The sequence below is a fragment of the Erpetoichthys calabaricus genome, chromosome 2, assembly GCF_900747795.2.
Source record: "Erpetoichthys calabaricus chromosome 2, fErpCal1.3, whole genome shotgun sequence".
Lineage (NCBI taxonomy): Eukaryota > Metazoa > Chordata > Cladistia > Polypteriformes > Polypteridae > Erpetoichthys > Erpetoichthys calabaricus.
The window spans coordinates 150,785,977-150,803,166 of record NC_041395.2 but is presented as its reverse complement, the minus strand read 5'-3'; the positions used below and the strand labels follow the sequence as shown (position 1 = coordinate 150,803,166).

Sequence of the window (17,190 nt, the reverse complement as noted above, 5' to 3'; positions counted from 1 at the left end):
GACAGCCTGTGGTATTATATAATTGGGTTCAGAGAAAGTATGATTAAATGTATAATCTATTTACACCCACTGTGTATTATGTCTGATCCTGTATTGGTATTATTGTCAGATTATGACAAGATACAAGTGTCTAGAGACACATTACTTGCACAAAGACATATTAGTAATTGTAGCAAAACATTTTGCCTGACTTTACCTCTTAAGTTTGACTACAGTAATGAATCATACTTAAAAAATAAGGGATATATTATTATTAATCAGGAATTAAAATATATGATGGCATATTTCAGACATTAAAATATTAAAGATTATAATAGGCTTTAGTTTCCCTTAAGCTCCTCATTTTTTTAGTCTGCCATTGAAACATTATGGACTCTATATACCTAAAAACTTGTTTAATGATGTTTTCTTGTTTTGAATTTTAAGATCTTTGCCAGTTTTAGCCATTATATGATTTATGTTTATTAAATGTATTTAATAAATACCAATGCCCCTGTATTGAAAGAACCAGGATTGAATAATGTATTAAAATAGTGATGCACAGTCAAGTCTGACATTGAAGGGTAAAGGGACTGCCTTAAGACAGCAGCAGGATCTCAAGAGTTTCTGATAATATGAGCAAAAGTGTTATTGTGGACCATTGTTGAACATATTGGAGGATAATCTATGCTTATGACCCTAAAACTCAATGAATATGCCTTATTCTGAAAGTAGTTTCAGTGGTTGCTACTTAAATAACATCAAACTGGGGCAGAAAGCTGCTTTTTGCTTACTGACCTGCTAAACTTGGAGTTTTGAGGCACACAGAGCACAATTAAAAGAGAGAGGTAAAACAGAGCTGAAGAACTTGCTTGCTGCATCATTCTCTTTGGGGTGTTGGGATCATCTCATGGAGAGTGAAACCTATATTAGGAAGGCCCATAAAGAAATTAGACATGTATTGTTTATTTCTTTATTATTGTCTACTTAATTTGACCCAATTGCTATAATACTGTATTTCATTCTTTAACCTGCTTAATGCAGTTCAGATCACACTGTTGGTACCCATTCTGGAAGCATCAGGTGCAAGGCAAGAACCTACACTGGTCAGAGCTTCATTCAACTCCAGAGCGCATTCACACACATGCACAACTATACTCATACAGGGCCAATATAAAATTGCCAAACAATATGCAAGTGTTTGGGGATGTTGGACATAAACCAGGGAACATGGAGAATAGTCCATGTGGAATGTACGAACTGTGAACAAACAAAGACAAAAACTTGGTGTGGAATTTTAACCCAGAATGCTATGTCTCAGAGGGAGCAGCATTAATTCCTCCTCTTACATACTATACCCCAAGTAACCCATCCTGTTAAGTATTTATATATATATATCTTGGTATGTTTTAGTTTCCTTGATATTATTGTGGACTTTAGGATGGCTCATGAACATTCTCCTCTGTGTGTGTGTGTGTGTGTGTGTGTGTGTGTGTGCGTGTGTGTGTGTGTGTGTATTACTGCTCACTTTTTAACTGCTTTTTACTTGTCCATGAAAGAAATTGTGAGTCTGTTATTAAAATATTTCAAGTAAATAGCACTGTAAAATATGGATGTAATCTGTGTTTTCAGACTACAAAAAGCCATTAACTGAAAGTATGTTTCTAAAGTATATTCATCTTAAGTATTTTTGCTTAGAGATAATGGTCATGAAATTTAATATTTCTCTGTCTTTCGATTGAAATATAGTGGTGTGCCAGAGTGGACTACAGCCTTCAGTACAGCCAAAAGTGATGTCGCTTACTGTATTTTGTTCCAGTGTGTTATTAGTGTTATGCTGACTTCATGAGAGGTGCTTACAAAATTATCCTCATTATTTTCATTTTACCTCTCCTGTGTTTTCTTTTTCTTTATATTTTCTATTACTAGTTTTATTTGTGTATATTGAATAAACATCTACAAAATTATTTTAGGGTAATGCCAAGGACCTAAGAAACGGTACTTAATATTTCTCATTTTGTATTCCAGATTAGCATGTTCCAACTACATTTGTGCCATTTACAAGAAAAAACGTTTATTACTAGGTACAAAGATTTGCATGCCTTTCCGTGCCTGTCCATTTGCAAAATATTGGTTGTGTTCATCCCTAAAGCATGCAATCCCCATATAGAAAGTATTCTAGCCCTGTGTGAAACCAGTGCAAATATGCTACCTGATGCACAATTGTGGAACTGTACATTACAGTTACATAATTATGTATTTTATATTCTTCTGTGGTTATGTTTTATCAATGAGTTAATTTAGATTATGGAGGCAAAATTACTGTATGTGAAGATTTGGCTCCACACCCTGCTCAAACTGTGTACTGCTTCTTCTATTCCTCTAGTGCTGACTTTAATTTATTTTAGCAAGAAAACAAAGCCAACAGATATTCTTTTAATTTTAAAAACATTGGCACAGTATACCAAAGTAGTTAAGATTATCTATCTATTTAAAGTGCTATTTCACACAGTAAATTGGTTCCTTTTGGATTCCTGTCTTCACCAAAAGTAAATGAAACCACAGTAATGAGTGGAAGCCGGGAGTTAAAGAAATGGTTGGAAAGTTCATAGATAGTGACTGTGATAAACACATGGTTCAAGGAGTGCCAGTTGAGGAGAGTGCTAATGAAGGGCAGCCATAAAATTCACCATTAAGATAATTTAAGCATTTGTACTTTTAAGTAATACAGTAAACCTCATTCCCATTCTATGTGTCTTCATTACAGTGCGTTAAATTGCATGAATCATAGTAAATATTTGTTTAACACTTGTTAAGAAAAACACTTGACCCATTCCACATAGATATTTTTTTTAATATTGGAAATGGATTTCAAAATCTCCACACTCTTAACAGGAAAACTAGAAGTACTCAGTTATGGTATATAACATGTTGGGCTTTCAGCCATATAATATACTATTGATATTAGAATGTTTCATGTTTAAATTATTGTTTAAATCTATTGAAATCTACATTTAACATTATTGAAGATATATAATTATACAGATAAATGTAAACCATTACCTTGTTATTATTACAATACATTACTACACTTTCATATCCAGACAAAATATGTTGAGCACAATTCAATGTTCAAATATCCATAAAGGTTCTGATACACTTATGCAGTCGGCTGATTCCTTTATCCAAGGAAACTTACATATTCAGGATACATTCCAGTTGTTCATGGACTTCTTTACAGTATGAGTAAAGGCAGTTTAAATGGAACTAAAGAGGTGGAACTTAAACAGCAACTTTGTGGTTTATGGTCTAGTTGCGTTAGTTACTATACTATACTGCAGGGAGGCAGGAGAGGAATGCTAGATGGACTGGCCGGCTGAGCGGCAAGATAACTTTGTGCTCAGCCGGTATAAAATAATGGATGGACCAGTGGAAGCTGGAAGTTGGGAGTGGTTCCATCTCCCATACACTAGGTGGCAGTGGTCCTCATATGAGAACCTGGTCGGGACATATGCAGTGTTGCTAGGGAAATGGAGTCCAGATGTGCAGTCCTGTAGGGGTCCCTTGGGATCTGTAGAGGGTGCTTTTGGGGGAGAAACACCCTACTTTGTCTATGGCATGGAAGTGCTTCGTAGAGAAGACAGAATGACACTGGATGCATTCCCAGATCCATCATAAATGGATACAGTCAGAGTTGGGAGGCAGTGGGCAACACTCTGCGGAGAAGAGAAGGAGGAGGAATTGTGTGATTTGTGTTCATTTATTGTATGATTGTATAATTGTAGCTTATTATTTGGAGGATTGTGAAGAGATGCCTGGGAAAGGTATAAATATCCTTTTTTTTTACCCTATCAGTGTCTGGTCAGTCATTCAGTCAGTCAGTCAAATGTCTGGTGCTTTACTCCAGTGGTCCCCAACCTTTTTGACAGCAAGGACCACTTTATTAGATGCAAATTTTTCCACGGACCGGTCGGGGGGGGGGGCAGTTTTTTATACACAATTTACATAACATTTCTATTATTATTAAGTTATGAAGCAGTTTGCATACGTTTGCAACCCGAGATTTTTCTTCTTTTTTGCATATAACAAAGACATATGCTTTGCATTTGCCATTCCAACAGATTGCACATCACAAACATTAACACTGCTATCGTTTTTTTCGTGTCTGCCGTTTCTATAGGAGGGTGACAATGAGTTAAATTCCAATGGATGTTTTTCAAAAGTTGACAAGCAATAAGCAAAAGGTATCACTGAAAACCACAGAAAACAAAAACAGCAAAAAACAAAAAAAGACAGTACGAGGAAAGTTCGAAGAAAGAATTTTTTTACAATGTTTCTGTTTGGGGATCGTTGTGTAAATGTGTACAACTGAGCTGTGACCATAGATCTAACTGCTCTGTGGATGATTCATTCAAGCATTTCAAGGTCACTTCGTTGTAATGAAAGCATCTGCTGAATGTACTTCGTAGTAACGAGACTTCTATAGACTCGTGTCATATGGGGAAACTGTTGGGACCATAAAAATACTTTGTTGTAATACTCTCTTACCTCGGTCTCTCTCTTCTCTCTGTGCCGCTGCAAAGCCCCGCCCGCCAAGCGTTCTAAAAAGTCTGATTGAGTCTCCGTTGCCGTCAGTTCTCTCGCGGCCCAGCTGTCAGACGGCTGCGGCCTGGTGGTTGGCGACCCCTGCTTTACTTAGGGTGACCATATTTTGATTTCCAAAAAAGAGGACGATCGGCACAGCCTCCAGACGAATTCAGACAAGCTTCTTGGTGGCTGATGAACATTATTTATTATACTTCAATGGTGCAGAATTAACCTCTGTAATAAAATAAAATGAAATCTGTAAAAACCTATAACAAAATAATAGCTCTCTTAGACTCTTCAAATAAATAATTAAATATTGTTCTACATATGAACTATTCTGTTCCAGCTTCAACAATATATCTCTTAAATGTAATAAAATAAATAACAGAAGAGTCTCACAAAGACAAAAAAACTTAAACAAAAAGAATCTAGACTTTTCATCTTTAGTTTTCTTCTTCATCCTGCTTCTCTTCTTCATCCTCCTTGTCAGCCCATCCATATTTTGCTGTAGAGCTGATCTTTCCTAGCAGTTTTCGATAGCTTAACAAATAAGCATGAAAGTCTTTGCAAGACATGTCTTTGAAGTTGTACTGAACTAGTAGAATCCCCTTTAGTGACTCTACGGAGAGCTGGTTCCTCTCCTTGGTCCACTGGCTTTGCATTAGTGAAAAAACCCTCTCAACATTTGCATTGTGAGAGGGAAGTGCAAAGACAAACTGTGCAATTGTCAGTAGCTCTGAGTAACATGCAATGCTTTTTGCCTTTTCAAAATATTTGGTCCACTTCTGGTGTACCTGCAGGCCACTGAACTCCTCATCATGGTTGCACGTTTCTGTGAATTTCCTCAGATTGGTGACCTGGTCAAAACACTTAACATCATCAACTGCCACCCCCTTCTCTCCAAGGTAATTGATGCATGCCTCCACATCATTCCAGTTTGGTGGCTCACTCAGATCCATCCACATGAATGTTGAGAACTCTTCCATGGGAGTCATCCACTTCTCCAGATACTCCAGACATGCACTGTACATGCCATGCACATCTGCACAGAACTGGTCACAGCCTTTGTCAAGTCCATCTTTGTGCTTCTGTGCCAGTAGTCCCTTAACTTTAAGGGACATGAAGTTGTTGCTCTTGCGTTGAAGAAGAATGGTATGTATATTGTTTAATATCTTCTTCACTTCCATAATGGACATGTTCTGCTGTTCCATTTCTTGAATGTGGGTGTGGAACACAGACATGAGTGTGTGCATGTGCCAAAGGTAGATTTCAGCAAAATCATTTTCAAAAAAACTCTTGAGTGCTATGGGTGGCTTTTGCTGAGACAGAAAATATGCCTTTAAAGCTGGAAACATCTGTAACATCCTCTCAATGCTTGGGAACAATTGCAGCCACCTTGTCTTGCTGTGAGAGAGCATCCTTCTGTAATCAATCTCAACAAAATCACAATACTCCTTTAGGCTCTCAGTGCACACAGTGTAAATGTGAAAGTACTGGTAGATTTTGAATATGATATTCTCAATGTCAATTTCTATTGTGCCTGCCCCATGGTGTGCACAATTATTCAATATGTGTGATGGGCAACCCACACCGATCAGAGTCTTGTTTTGCAGCAAATTCTTCAAATTTGCAAACACATTCTTTCCAGCTTCATCACGTCGGATTCCTCCAAAATTTGTGTTGCAATTGTCTCCAGTAAATGCAATGCATTTTTCCGACAGATTGTTTCTTGCAATGGTTTCTGCTGTCTCATTGGGTGTGTCTTTAACTTCAATCAATTTTGTTTGCACGCCACCCTTCTTCCAGTCAAAATACTGGATTATGACTGGGAATATTTTCACTGCTCCGTGGTTACTCCCGTCTGTGGAAACACCACAGTACTGGATTTCTTTGAGTGCTTCATGAGTGATTTCAACAGAGTGGGGGGCTATAGCACCATTGACGATGGCTTCAGTCTTGGTGCGAGCACTACTAAACTTTTTTGCAATGTCAGAGTCAGGAAATGCCCTTTTAAGCAAAGTACTGGTGCAATCCATGGAACTGTAACTGTTGTGATGTTTCACTGTATGAAAAGCCATTGCACCTTCTGCTGCATTTACATCATCCTCTGTTTTTCCTGGTCTGACAAAAAACTCTGTCAACTTTGCAGATGAACTAGTCTCGCCTCGCACAGCTTTATGTTTCTCGGTGCCCATGTGGGCTTTCAGATCCCCAGCACCTTTATTGGATACCGAGACATATGTACCGGCTTTGCACTCGGTGCACTCCGCCTCCCACTTGTCCCGACTGGGACGGTATGTGGGAAATTTTCTTTGCAGTTCATCGGTGAAGCTGCACTTACGCTTCGGCATTTTCCCTGCTATACTGATCCGTTCTCTGCTCTGATCCCTGTCTGCACTGCTCCCTGTCTGTGTCTGTGTGTTTGCGCGCGCGGCGCAGACCTGCCCACAAGGCAGCCTCCCGGTAATTACGTCGCGCAAAAAAGTAGTACCCTAGTATTGTGTGCAAAACGCCAGTCAATTTACGTACACGCGTAATGGTCCTATGAAAAACCGGACATTTTTGTAAATTTATAAAACCCGCCAGGACGCCCTGGACAGGACGTAAAAAGTGGACATGTCCGGGCAAAAGAGGACGCTTGGTCCTTTACTCTATCTTTGGTTTGCTGCTCTTTGGCACCCCTTGTGGTTACATAGTGTGACAATCAAAAAAAAATACATCCAAACACTCAACTTAGACATACTGTACTGTAGATGTAGCAGCAGTGTACAAATATGCCATAACTCACCCGCGAGATGTAGAAGGAACACAGTTTGTTACACTAGAATTAAAAAATGCACAAGATTAACAAACAGCTGTGATGATTGCAAGTAATCGAAGGAAAAAGGAAATACAAAGATTTAGTTGGCTAAGTGCATTCAGCAACAACATTTATTTATGTAGCATGTTTTCATATACATGTTTAGCTCAAAGTATTTTACAAGATGTATTAGAAAGAATTACAATTACAAAAAGAGATAAATGAATAGTTACGCAATCCAGATAAACATGTAATAGAAATGGAAGATTCCTGAAGGATGTCTTATAGTAAATTAGTATTAGCTAAACTCAGATTTTAAGCCTCTAATGGTTTATAATGGTAGAGCCAAAGTAGGCAGCTTGTAAAATACCATATGTTCACTGTCCTCTGCCAACACTGTTCAGTAAAATAATTACTAAAACTATAGGATTACAGTTTAGGCTACAGATGGACCAATTGCTGGTTGTTATCACTAACTGAACTGATTACAATATGCAAGCTGCCTGAAAAAGGGGTCTGAGCTGCCTCAAAAACTTACATATTGCAAATCTGTTCAGTTAGCCAGTTATTTTGTCATTTTGCTTGACTTCTCATTGCATCCTCACCTGATATTAAAAGCAAACCAGAAACCTAACAATAAATAAAATATTAAAACTGTAATGCGCATTGATTAAAAAACAGCCTCTCAAATGATAGTTTGCGTGAATTTGCACAAATTGAAGTGAAGCAGTAGTACTGCTACAGGCAAAAAAAAAAACCTGTCAATTAAGTACAATGTTGCTATAATTAAGTTCCATTACACCACCTATGAAGAGTACCATGTAGCTTTTTTAATGCAAACCAAATTAGTTCATCACATCTCTTCTGGATTAGAATCCTCGTGGATTCCTCCTCTAACCTACAAGTGACAAAGCTGCTTCCTAATAAAACCAGAGTAGCACAAACCATGAACACAATCATACCTTCACTTCATTATTTATAACTGAGCACCACATCTTTTGACAGGATGCTAGTCATTATAGAACACTCTCCTGTATACACATATACACACTACTTGCAGACACGCTTGTCTAGTTTGTAGTGTACATTGTCCTGTGTTACATGTAATATCTTTTAATTTCTCAGAATTATCTTTTCCAAGTATTCTAATTAATCTTTCCTAAACCAGTAGTACAAGTAAACAACTTTGCGCAACCAATGAGATCATGATGTTGACTTTTTGTAAAATATTTCATATACTTGTGCATTTTCCAAAGTAGAATAATAAATTAACAAGTAAAGGACTTTTTTTGTAATAAAAAATGGAAACCTACTAGTTTTAATTTTCAAAGTCATCCCCCTTTAATTTCTTTCTTTAATTAAAACGGTTTTAGACATTTTGTGCTAACATTTTTTTAAATCTGAAATGTTATTCTTATTTTATGTTATTTGTAATGTTAGACACTAAAAAGAAGAGCCAGTGTAACATCCTTGACTGTACATGGGATGTTACTTTACAGGAAATTGTTTTTAGTTCTCTTCTCTGCTGATACTTGTGTTCATCAATGTTTTTGCCTCCCATTTACTATGCATGAAATGTAGCAATCATTCCTAAACAGCTTGAAGCATAGTTTTTGCAACTTTAATCAGGAATATGGCTGGGGCTTATGCATCGAGTCAGTTCTGCAGTTCATAAATTTGTGATTTCATTTGTTTCTTAAATTGTGAATCTTTTTTTTTTTCCCAACTATGATTTTCTTTGATATCTTGTAAACCTGCTTCTAGTAATATAATTTGTCAGAAAGAGTATTGTTTACTTTTAAATTTGACAGTGTCTTTTTATTCTGTCCATCTCATACCATCATACCATATCTGCATTTAAACAACATCACGAACAACATGGGGATGGTGGATAAATGCAGGGAGGCAAACAGTTGGTGGGAAGTGAACTTGACATTCAGTGTATGATAACCTTTTGTTGTTTGTTCTTGCTTCAATTTTTATTTTGGTATATTTATTTAAGGGTCGACAAGGTGATTTAGGTTCCCAGGGCCGACCTGGCCCACAGGGGCCACCAGGACCTCCTGGATTACAAGGAGGAAAAGGAAGCAGTGGAGAACCTGGCTATCCTGGTCATACAGGGGATCGGGGAGAAATGGTAAGAATAGAGTTTGAACAGCTTTGCAATAGATTTCAGTATCTTGCTGTTAACTTTAAAGAAAATGCCATTGCATAATGTTTAGATCATACAGTTATGCTAGTTTTTAGTTGAAATTTTTACACTTCCATTCTGTTACAGTAGTTCTTTTACTGTGCATTGCATTGAAAAGTGTATTGGCAATGGATGGTGATTAGCAAGAATATGTTTTTTGTACATATATTTAGTAGATAATGTAAGTGAAAAGCTGCAAAATGTAAATGTAGCAGAACACAAGACTTATTAAAATACTATCCATATTACCTGTCAAAGACAGGTAATAGAATAATTTAAAAATATTTGCTATCTCTTTTCTTATATGTACTTTCAGTGCCTTTCCTCTGTATTCGGGTGTGTTTGAACCTCTCTTTACCAGTGTTACCTGCTTCTCAGACTTTTTCGCCTATTGTTCGGTTTCATACTTTCTGTCTTTAAAGGGAACTCTTTTAGTGTGCACGTTTAGTACTCCTTGTGCATCTCACACTCGCACTCAATCTTTTGTTGCATCATCAGATGGCTCTGAGTAAAAATAAGTGCATACTACAGATATAAACTTTATATCACTAATATGTTTTTAAGAATTGTTAGCTTTTAGGTCAGTTATCGGCACATCGTGCATGTTGGGCATAACTCTTTCTTCTTTCACATTTATGCTTCATTGTCTAGTTAGTCTAGTTAAAATCATTTAAAATTTTGTCTTTAAAAATTATTTAAAAATTGTTCAGTTTAAACAAAAAAAAACTTTTAAGTGGAAATAATAATAATAACAATGTATCTCTATTTGAGTTTCATTAAAATATAGAGCAAATAAAGCATTATGACAAACACATGCATCATGCAGCAGTTCAAGAATCTTTTAATATCTGTGTCCATTAAATTATCTATTGTCGTACATGGCTGGGGGTCAGACCCGGCCGGGACACCTGGAGGGACCGAGAGGTGGCATATTTGTCCTCTGGGCCATGAGGGGGCAACCGCCCTGGAGCAGAAGAGGGCCACGGAAGGGGAGCAGGGAGGCTCAAGTCCGTGGAGGCCCGTATCCACCGCCAGGGGGCGCCCCGAGCCTCATGGAGCCCGGGACTTATTTACTTCCGCCACACCCATAGAGGACGATCCTTCCAGGGTCACCCGTAGTGCTTCCGGGTGCTCTCCTGACGCTTCTGCCACACCAGGACGTGACGTCAGGTAGAGCACCAGGGGCTCATCCGGGTGAAGATAAATGTGGCCGCCTCGCTCCTATCAGTGAGCAGGAGCAGGACGAAGCTCCTGGAGAGAGAGGACAGGTGGCCCAGGGACGAGGAGAGAGAAGGCCCAGGAGAAGGGTGACTGGGGCTAGAGGCACTGTGTTGTTTTGCGGGGCTGTGAGTTGTGTTGTGGAGTAGAAAATAAAGAAGAGATTTGTATAAAGATGTGGTCTCTGACTGGTGGTGTCTGGGCAAATATCACACAATTTAACCTGGACTTTTTCAGCTTCTGCACCTCTGATCCTTTGTTTAAAACAGACTTCAACCAGCATATTCAAAAGCTTCATAAATGCATTGTAGTTTTGAAAAGTTTAAAGTAATTGGCAAGTTCAAGTCCCATTTATCTTAAAAGTAACCAAATGCCAATAAGCCTATACCTTTTTCTAAATACCAAGATTTCAACCTGTTGTTCTTAGTCTTACTTGGATTAGTGTGTAGCATAGGTACTGTGTAACACCACATCAGATCCATATTGAAAACTTATTATCTAGACCAAGGCTGTCTAACTCCATTCTTGGTGGGCTGCAGTGACTGCAGGTTTTCATTCTAACCCTTTTCCTAATCACTGACCAGTTTTCACTGCTAATTAACTTCTTTTCCCTTCATTTTAATACCCTGTTTTTAAGGATTCAGTGCTCTGAATTAATTTGTTTCTTCATTAAATGGCAGCCAAACAGAAATGAGATATGAAACAAGCCAAAAGATGACCAGCTAAATTGGAATGTCAAACTCCAGCTAATTTCACTCCAAACCAGTTTCTTAACGAGAAGCCACTTCTTGTTGTTAATTAAATTGTTGTTAAATTGTTGAATATCATGACTTGTTGCTACTCTCATTCTGCAACAGCAGACTGTTGATTTTCTGTTTTTTCTAAGACCACCATCAACATGTTTTGGTGACCTGAGCAGACCAACATGACCGAGACCTTCACCTTTCTTTATTTTCAGATTAGCTGGTCATGTGGCTGCTTGTTTTGTGTATCATTATTGTTTGGCTGCTCATTAAGGAAAAAGAAACAACTGAAGGGTCTGAGTCGTGTCAATTAAAACTAAGGCAAAACAAGTTAATCAGCAGCAAAAACAGCTCACTAATTAAGAATATGGTTAGAATATATATATATATATATATATATATATATATATATATATATATATATATATATATATATATATGAATGGAAGAGAAGGTCTGTGATACGGTTTGCATATTTGCAGTTGGAGATCCACAAAGGGAGAAAAAACTATTTTATGATACGTGATTCGTTTTTTCTCCCTTTGTGGATCTCCAACTGCATATATATATATATATATATATATATATATATATATATATATATATATATATATATATATATATATATATATATATCAGAAACAGGGCATGAGCAAGAAAGATTTTATTAAAGAATTTAATTTTAATAAAATCCCATTTTCTTTACTTTGGCCCTACTAAACAAGGTTATAGTATTGTTTTAATATAGTGCATTTTACACTTGAAAACAAATTTAACTTGTGCTCCTGTTTCACAACTAAAATGTGCATTTTTGTGTCAACGTACCATGTTTTTGAATTATGTTAATGGTCAAATTCGGATTTAGTTTTGTGTTTAAGGAGCCATTCCCCAAAGTTCCTAGCAGGCTAGCACTGACTTCTGGCAGATCTGGAAGACAATGTTCTTTTGTACTCATAATTTAGGACCAGTCTACAGCCCATATGGATTCAGAAGACACACATTTTTCTTTCATAAGGCATACAAAAATTCTGTAGGCCCTGTGGTGGCAATCTTTTGTCCAGGCGACCTACTGGATTAACATATCTTCTTGTGGTATGGCCATGTTTTCTAGGTTTCTCTTACAACCAAAAATTTAGTTTTTTTTCAGCAGTTTTAATATACACATCAATTCCAAAATGTACACAGGGACAGACTTACCTAAAGGGCTGTGTATTCTGAAAAGTGGGGGCGCCCATGTAATGTTGCGAAAAGAAGGTTTACCATCAAAAGATTCCAGACCATATCCTTGTGCTTCCTTGTGTCATGTCTAGATTTTAACTTTGGTGGAGACGCAGATTAAAAAATTCAGTTTTTTTGTGGAATCCTGTGTGCTTAAAAAGCTAAAACATAGGCTTTATGAAAGCTAAACTGTATTCTGCGAAAGAAATGTATACATCATTGTGTGAGAGGCATATCTATGAAATAACTATGCTTTTACAATCAAAGGAATTCCATTTAGATTTTTGAAAATGTTTAATTATTTTTATTTTCTGTCTTGTAAAGGGCCCTATAGGTGTTCCAGGATTTCACGGCATCAGAGGTATAGATGTAAGTGTTGCAAATTAAACTTTAATTTAATTACCAGAGCTTTCACTGAAAGTAATTTTTTTTCAAAAGTGGAATCTTGTTGTTTATTCTATTACGAAGGAGTCATGTATTTTACAAATTAATTTGTTCAATAATAAATATTCTCCCTGCTATACTGAGAGTTGTAGGTATTGAGAGTTCTGTTTGCATTGTAAATTACAGAACAAAACCGCAGCAGGAGCAATCAAAATATTGGTGAGGCAGTACAGGGGGCAAAATAATTTTCTCCTTGTCTGTTAACTTAAGGGGTGGCACGGTGGTGCAGTGGTAGCGCTGCTACCTCGCAGTAAGGAGACGTGGGTTCGCTTCTCGGGTCCTCCCTGCGTGGAGTTTGCATGTTCTCCCCGTGTTTGCGTGGGTTTCCTCCGGGTGCTCTGGTTTACTCCCACAGTCCAAAGAAATGCAGGTTAGGTGCATTGTTGATCCTAAATTGTCCCTAGTGTGTGCTTGGGGTGTGTGTGTGTGTATGTGTGCCCTGCAGTGGGCTGGCACCCTGCCTGGGATTTGTTCCTGCCTTGCGCCCTGTTTTGGCTGGGATTGGCTCCAGCAGACCCCCGTGAGTCGGTGTTAGGATATAGTGGGTTGGACAATGACTGACTGACTGTTAACTTAATATGTGATGGAGTACTTTTTGTGCATTTCGATTGCATATGGTCCAGTAGACCTCAAATTAAATCAAACCAGTATATAATTTTAATGTTTTTCTATTGCCATCTGGTGATTTTGTAATCATAGGGTGTACCAGGTTCTGCTGGTCCAATGGGTCCTCCAGGTGCTGATGGCTGCAAAGGAATGCAAGGTGTTGATGGAGCCCCTGGATATCCAGGAATTCAAGGATCAACAGGAATACAAGTAAAGTAAATTTTTACTAAAACAGAAAATAGCCTTGATCTCGTTTACGAACACAATAGGCGCTTCATTCAGTGTGATCTCTTTTATGTTACCTGAAATTAAATGTAAATGTACATTTATGAACAGATACATTTTTTTATATAATTTTGAATTCTAAACATTTATTCCTTGGGGCATATGTCCACATCAATAAATAGGATTCTTTTAGTCAACTGAAGTCAAATTAAAACTTATGAAAACATCAATTTTTAAAGCCTGAAATGTTGTCGAGTACTGATTTGCATTTTGAGATTGCACAAATATTGCAAAACAATGTATTCATATCATTTTAAGAAGGAAAAATGCAATTTATGTGAGATTCAGAAATTTTAAAAGAAGACTGGCTGTACTTAACTTCCACCACGGCAACCTTTCAGGGCCAGGGGTATGAATTCACCTTGGAGTGTCGGCGCCAAGCACTGTTAACATAAAATGTTGATACCTAAATGTGTATTTCTGTCTCTGTTCAGCAGACACCTAGATAATAACTGTAAAAGTTGCACTTACTTTCACTCAGTCTTTCACTTTATGGAAGCTTCTTTCATTATTTCACAAATATAATGCCTGCGGTAACCAGTATCAACATGAACATATACGCTTCAGTGGTATAGCAAAAGAAAGATTGAGTATGTATAGAGCACGCAGTCAATAGCATGCAATCAAGTGACATGAACTGAACTGACATTAAAGGCATTTGTGTATTTACATATTGATTGGTAGTGTGGCTCTTCAAAAATGTAGGGCATTTTTTTAATATGATACAGTTTAATCAGTTCAGTTCAGATTTATTATTATTTACAAAGTGCAATGAAACTCTTATTTGAGCTCTTCATCACAACATTAACACTCAGCATGAAACTCACTCCTTAGGCTATGTAAAATAACAACACAGAATGTAATAGCTTGGCAAATTTGGGGTAAGGACCATTGGGGTTGTCATAATTCAACCCATGACACCTACCACAAGCAGACAAGCAAGAAAGAAGTTTATCCTTACCTCAAGAAAACAGTACCAAGACTCTGTGATAAAATGTATTATTTCCTGTTTACTTTTGTTTTCACAAATATGCCTGAGAAATGTAAAAGGCACGTTTTCTTAAAACAAACTCTTTGGTACTTCAAAGTGGATGAATTTGGTAAGTTTTCACATTGTAATCCTGTTACCCATTAACTCCATTATAAAATGCATTAGCAGGCTAGTTATATATATATATATAATATATTATATATATACTATATATATATATATATATATATATATATATATATATATATATATATATATATATATATATATATATATCACATTTTTTTTTAATTTATAAAATATGTTTCACTTTGGAATGCAAATTTATGTGGCAAATTAATAAATACCATGATTATGATTAAATAACTTTGACTTGAAAAATACCAAACTTATCCTTTAAGGTCTTATTAAAAGCACATATTTAGCATCCAGTATGCATTGCCCTCTACCTTTACTGTCATGGAACGTCTCTGCCAATGGTGACTTTCACATCATTGATTATTTCCAAAGCCAGTTTATGATTCTCTGACACTTCAGCTGTGTGCACTAGTGTATTCTTCCTGCAGAGCACTAAACAATCTAGATCTAGCACATCTCTCTCTCTCTCTCTCTCTCTCTTTCTCTCTCTCTCTATCTCTCTTTAATAAAATATAAAATCCTCTGTCTGTCTGGGTATTTGTCTGCTTTTTACGAGAGAACTACTTAAAGGATTTAGATCAGGTTTTTTTCTATAATTTGCTTGAACATTCCTGTTGATTTTGCGCAAATTCAAGTATCATTGTTCACTTGCGGTACCGATTTATTTGTGCAAATCCAAGAGACACACAGCGAGCTGAGGAGAGGGGGGCGGGGCCCTGCTCACTCACACTCACGTGTCTGCCTCGGGATGTTCCTTACCTCCACTTAGCTAGTGAATGAGAGAACTACTTAATGGATTTAGATCGGGTTTTTTTCTATAATTTGTTTGAACATTCTGGTTGATTTTGCGACTTCTCTCATTGCGCTTGCAGGAACGATATATTCACGCTAATCCGACACAGAGGCTGCCGGCCAAGGGGAGGGGGAAGCGTGACATCAGGAGTGGGGAGCCAGGCAGGGCCCTCCTCACTGTCCTGTTTCACTACTACACAGGCGGAGCCACGGAGAATGGCTAGTACTGTATATAGTGTATTGAATTAAATGCAACAACACCTTTAAAAATTGTTTATTTTTGCGTATCATTTAAATAATTTTCCTTTTCACACCACATCACCATAGCACTTTTATAAGAATAATATTATAGATAAAAATTAGAAAACACTTCCATGTCCAACAACAGTGAATTGAAATATCGTCAGTAGTTCTATAAAGCCTGCTCGGTGTGTTCATTTTAGAAAACACTTCCATATCTGAAAAAGAACAGTGAATTGAAATATCGTCAGTTCTATAAAGTCTGCTTGGTGTGTTCATTTGTCTTACTTAAAAATATTATTTTAGGTTTTTGGGAGTAAAATAGTTTCAAATATCTTTTACAGTAAATGCAAATTAAATGCTTAAACTGCGTATGTGTATTTCTGTAGAGAATGCTAACAGGGTACACTGTCAGTTCCATAACTGGCCATACACTGAAGGAGTGATTTTTGTATTTGTGTCTTTAAAGGGCATTCCTGGGCGAAAGGGACAAAAAGGAGAGCCCATCACAGCCTACGTTTGCATAAAAGGTCTACCTGTAAGTAGCGGCAAGACTCTAACAAGAATGTGTGAATCCAAAACTTAGTCTATGGTGCATTTAGTCATGAGGCTAAACTTTACAGTGATTTATAATGATAATAACGCTTTCTTCGTAAGGAACACTTCCTATATTTTTGTTAGGTTTTTCTTCCACAATAGTCCTCACAATAGCTTTAAGGAGAATTTTACTAAACTAATCAATAAAAGTACCATTGCTTTACTAAGGGCATGCAAGTTCTTGCCTGTCTTATCTACATATTTTAACAGTGCTTCCAATCTCTGTTAAAGCCTTTGAGATGCTATTTCAAATTCTTTGCTGGACTAAACAAATCCCCATGTTTTCAACAACTATATTGTCGTTGAGTTTGTATAAGTCACATGACACACCAACTACAAAATTATAATTTTTCATTGCTTC

At 37.1% G+C, this 17,190-nt stretch overlaps 1 protein-coding gene across 1 annotated transcript in view; it reads left to right on the top strand.

The window, feature by feature from the left end:
- The window catches only part of LOC114643656 (collagen alpha-5(IV) chain-like), a 154,782-nt gene that overhangs the window by 52,472 nt on the left and 85,120 nt on the right, over positions 1-17,190 (top strand). Inside the window, exons 5-8 of the mRNA XM_051922556.1 lie at positions 9,369-9,503; positions 13,061-13,105; positions 13,880-13,996; positions 16,702-16,770. Of these exons, the coding sequence (XP_051778516.1) occupies positions 9,369-9,503; positions 13,061-13,105; positions 13,880-13,996; positions 16,702-16,770 (366 nt within the window). The remainder of the gene's footprint in view (positions 1-9,368; positions 9,504-13,060; positions 13,106-13,879; positions 13,997-16,701; positions 16,771-17,190) is intronic.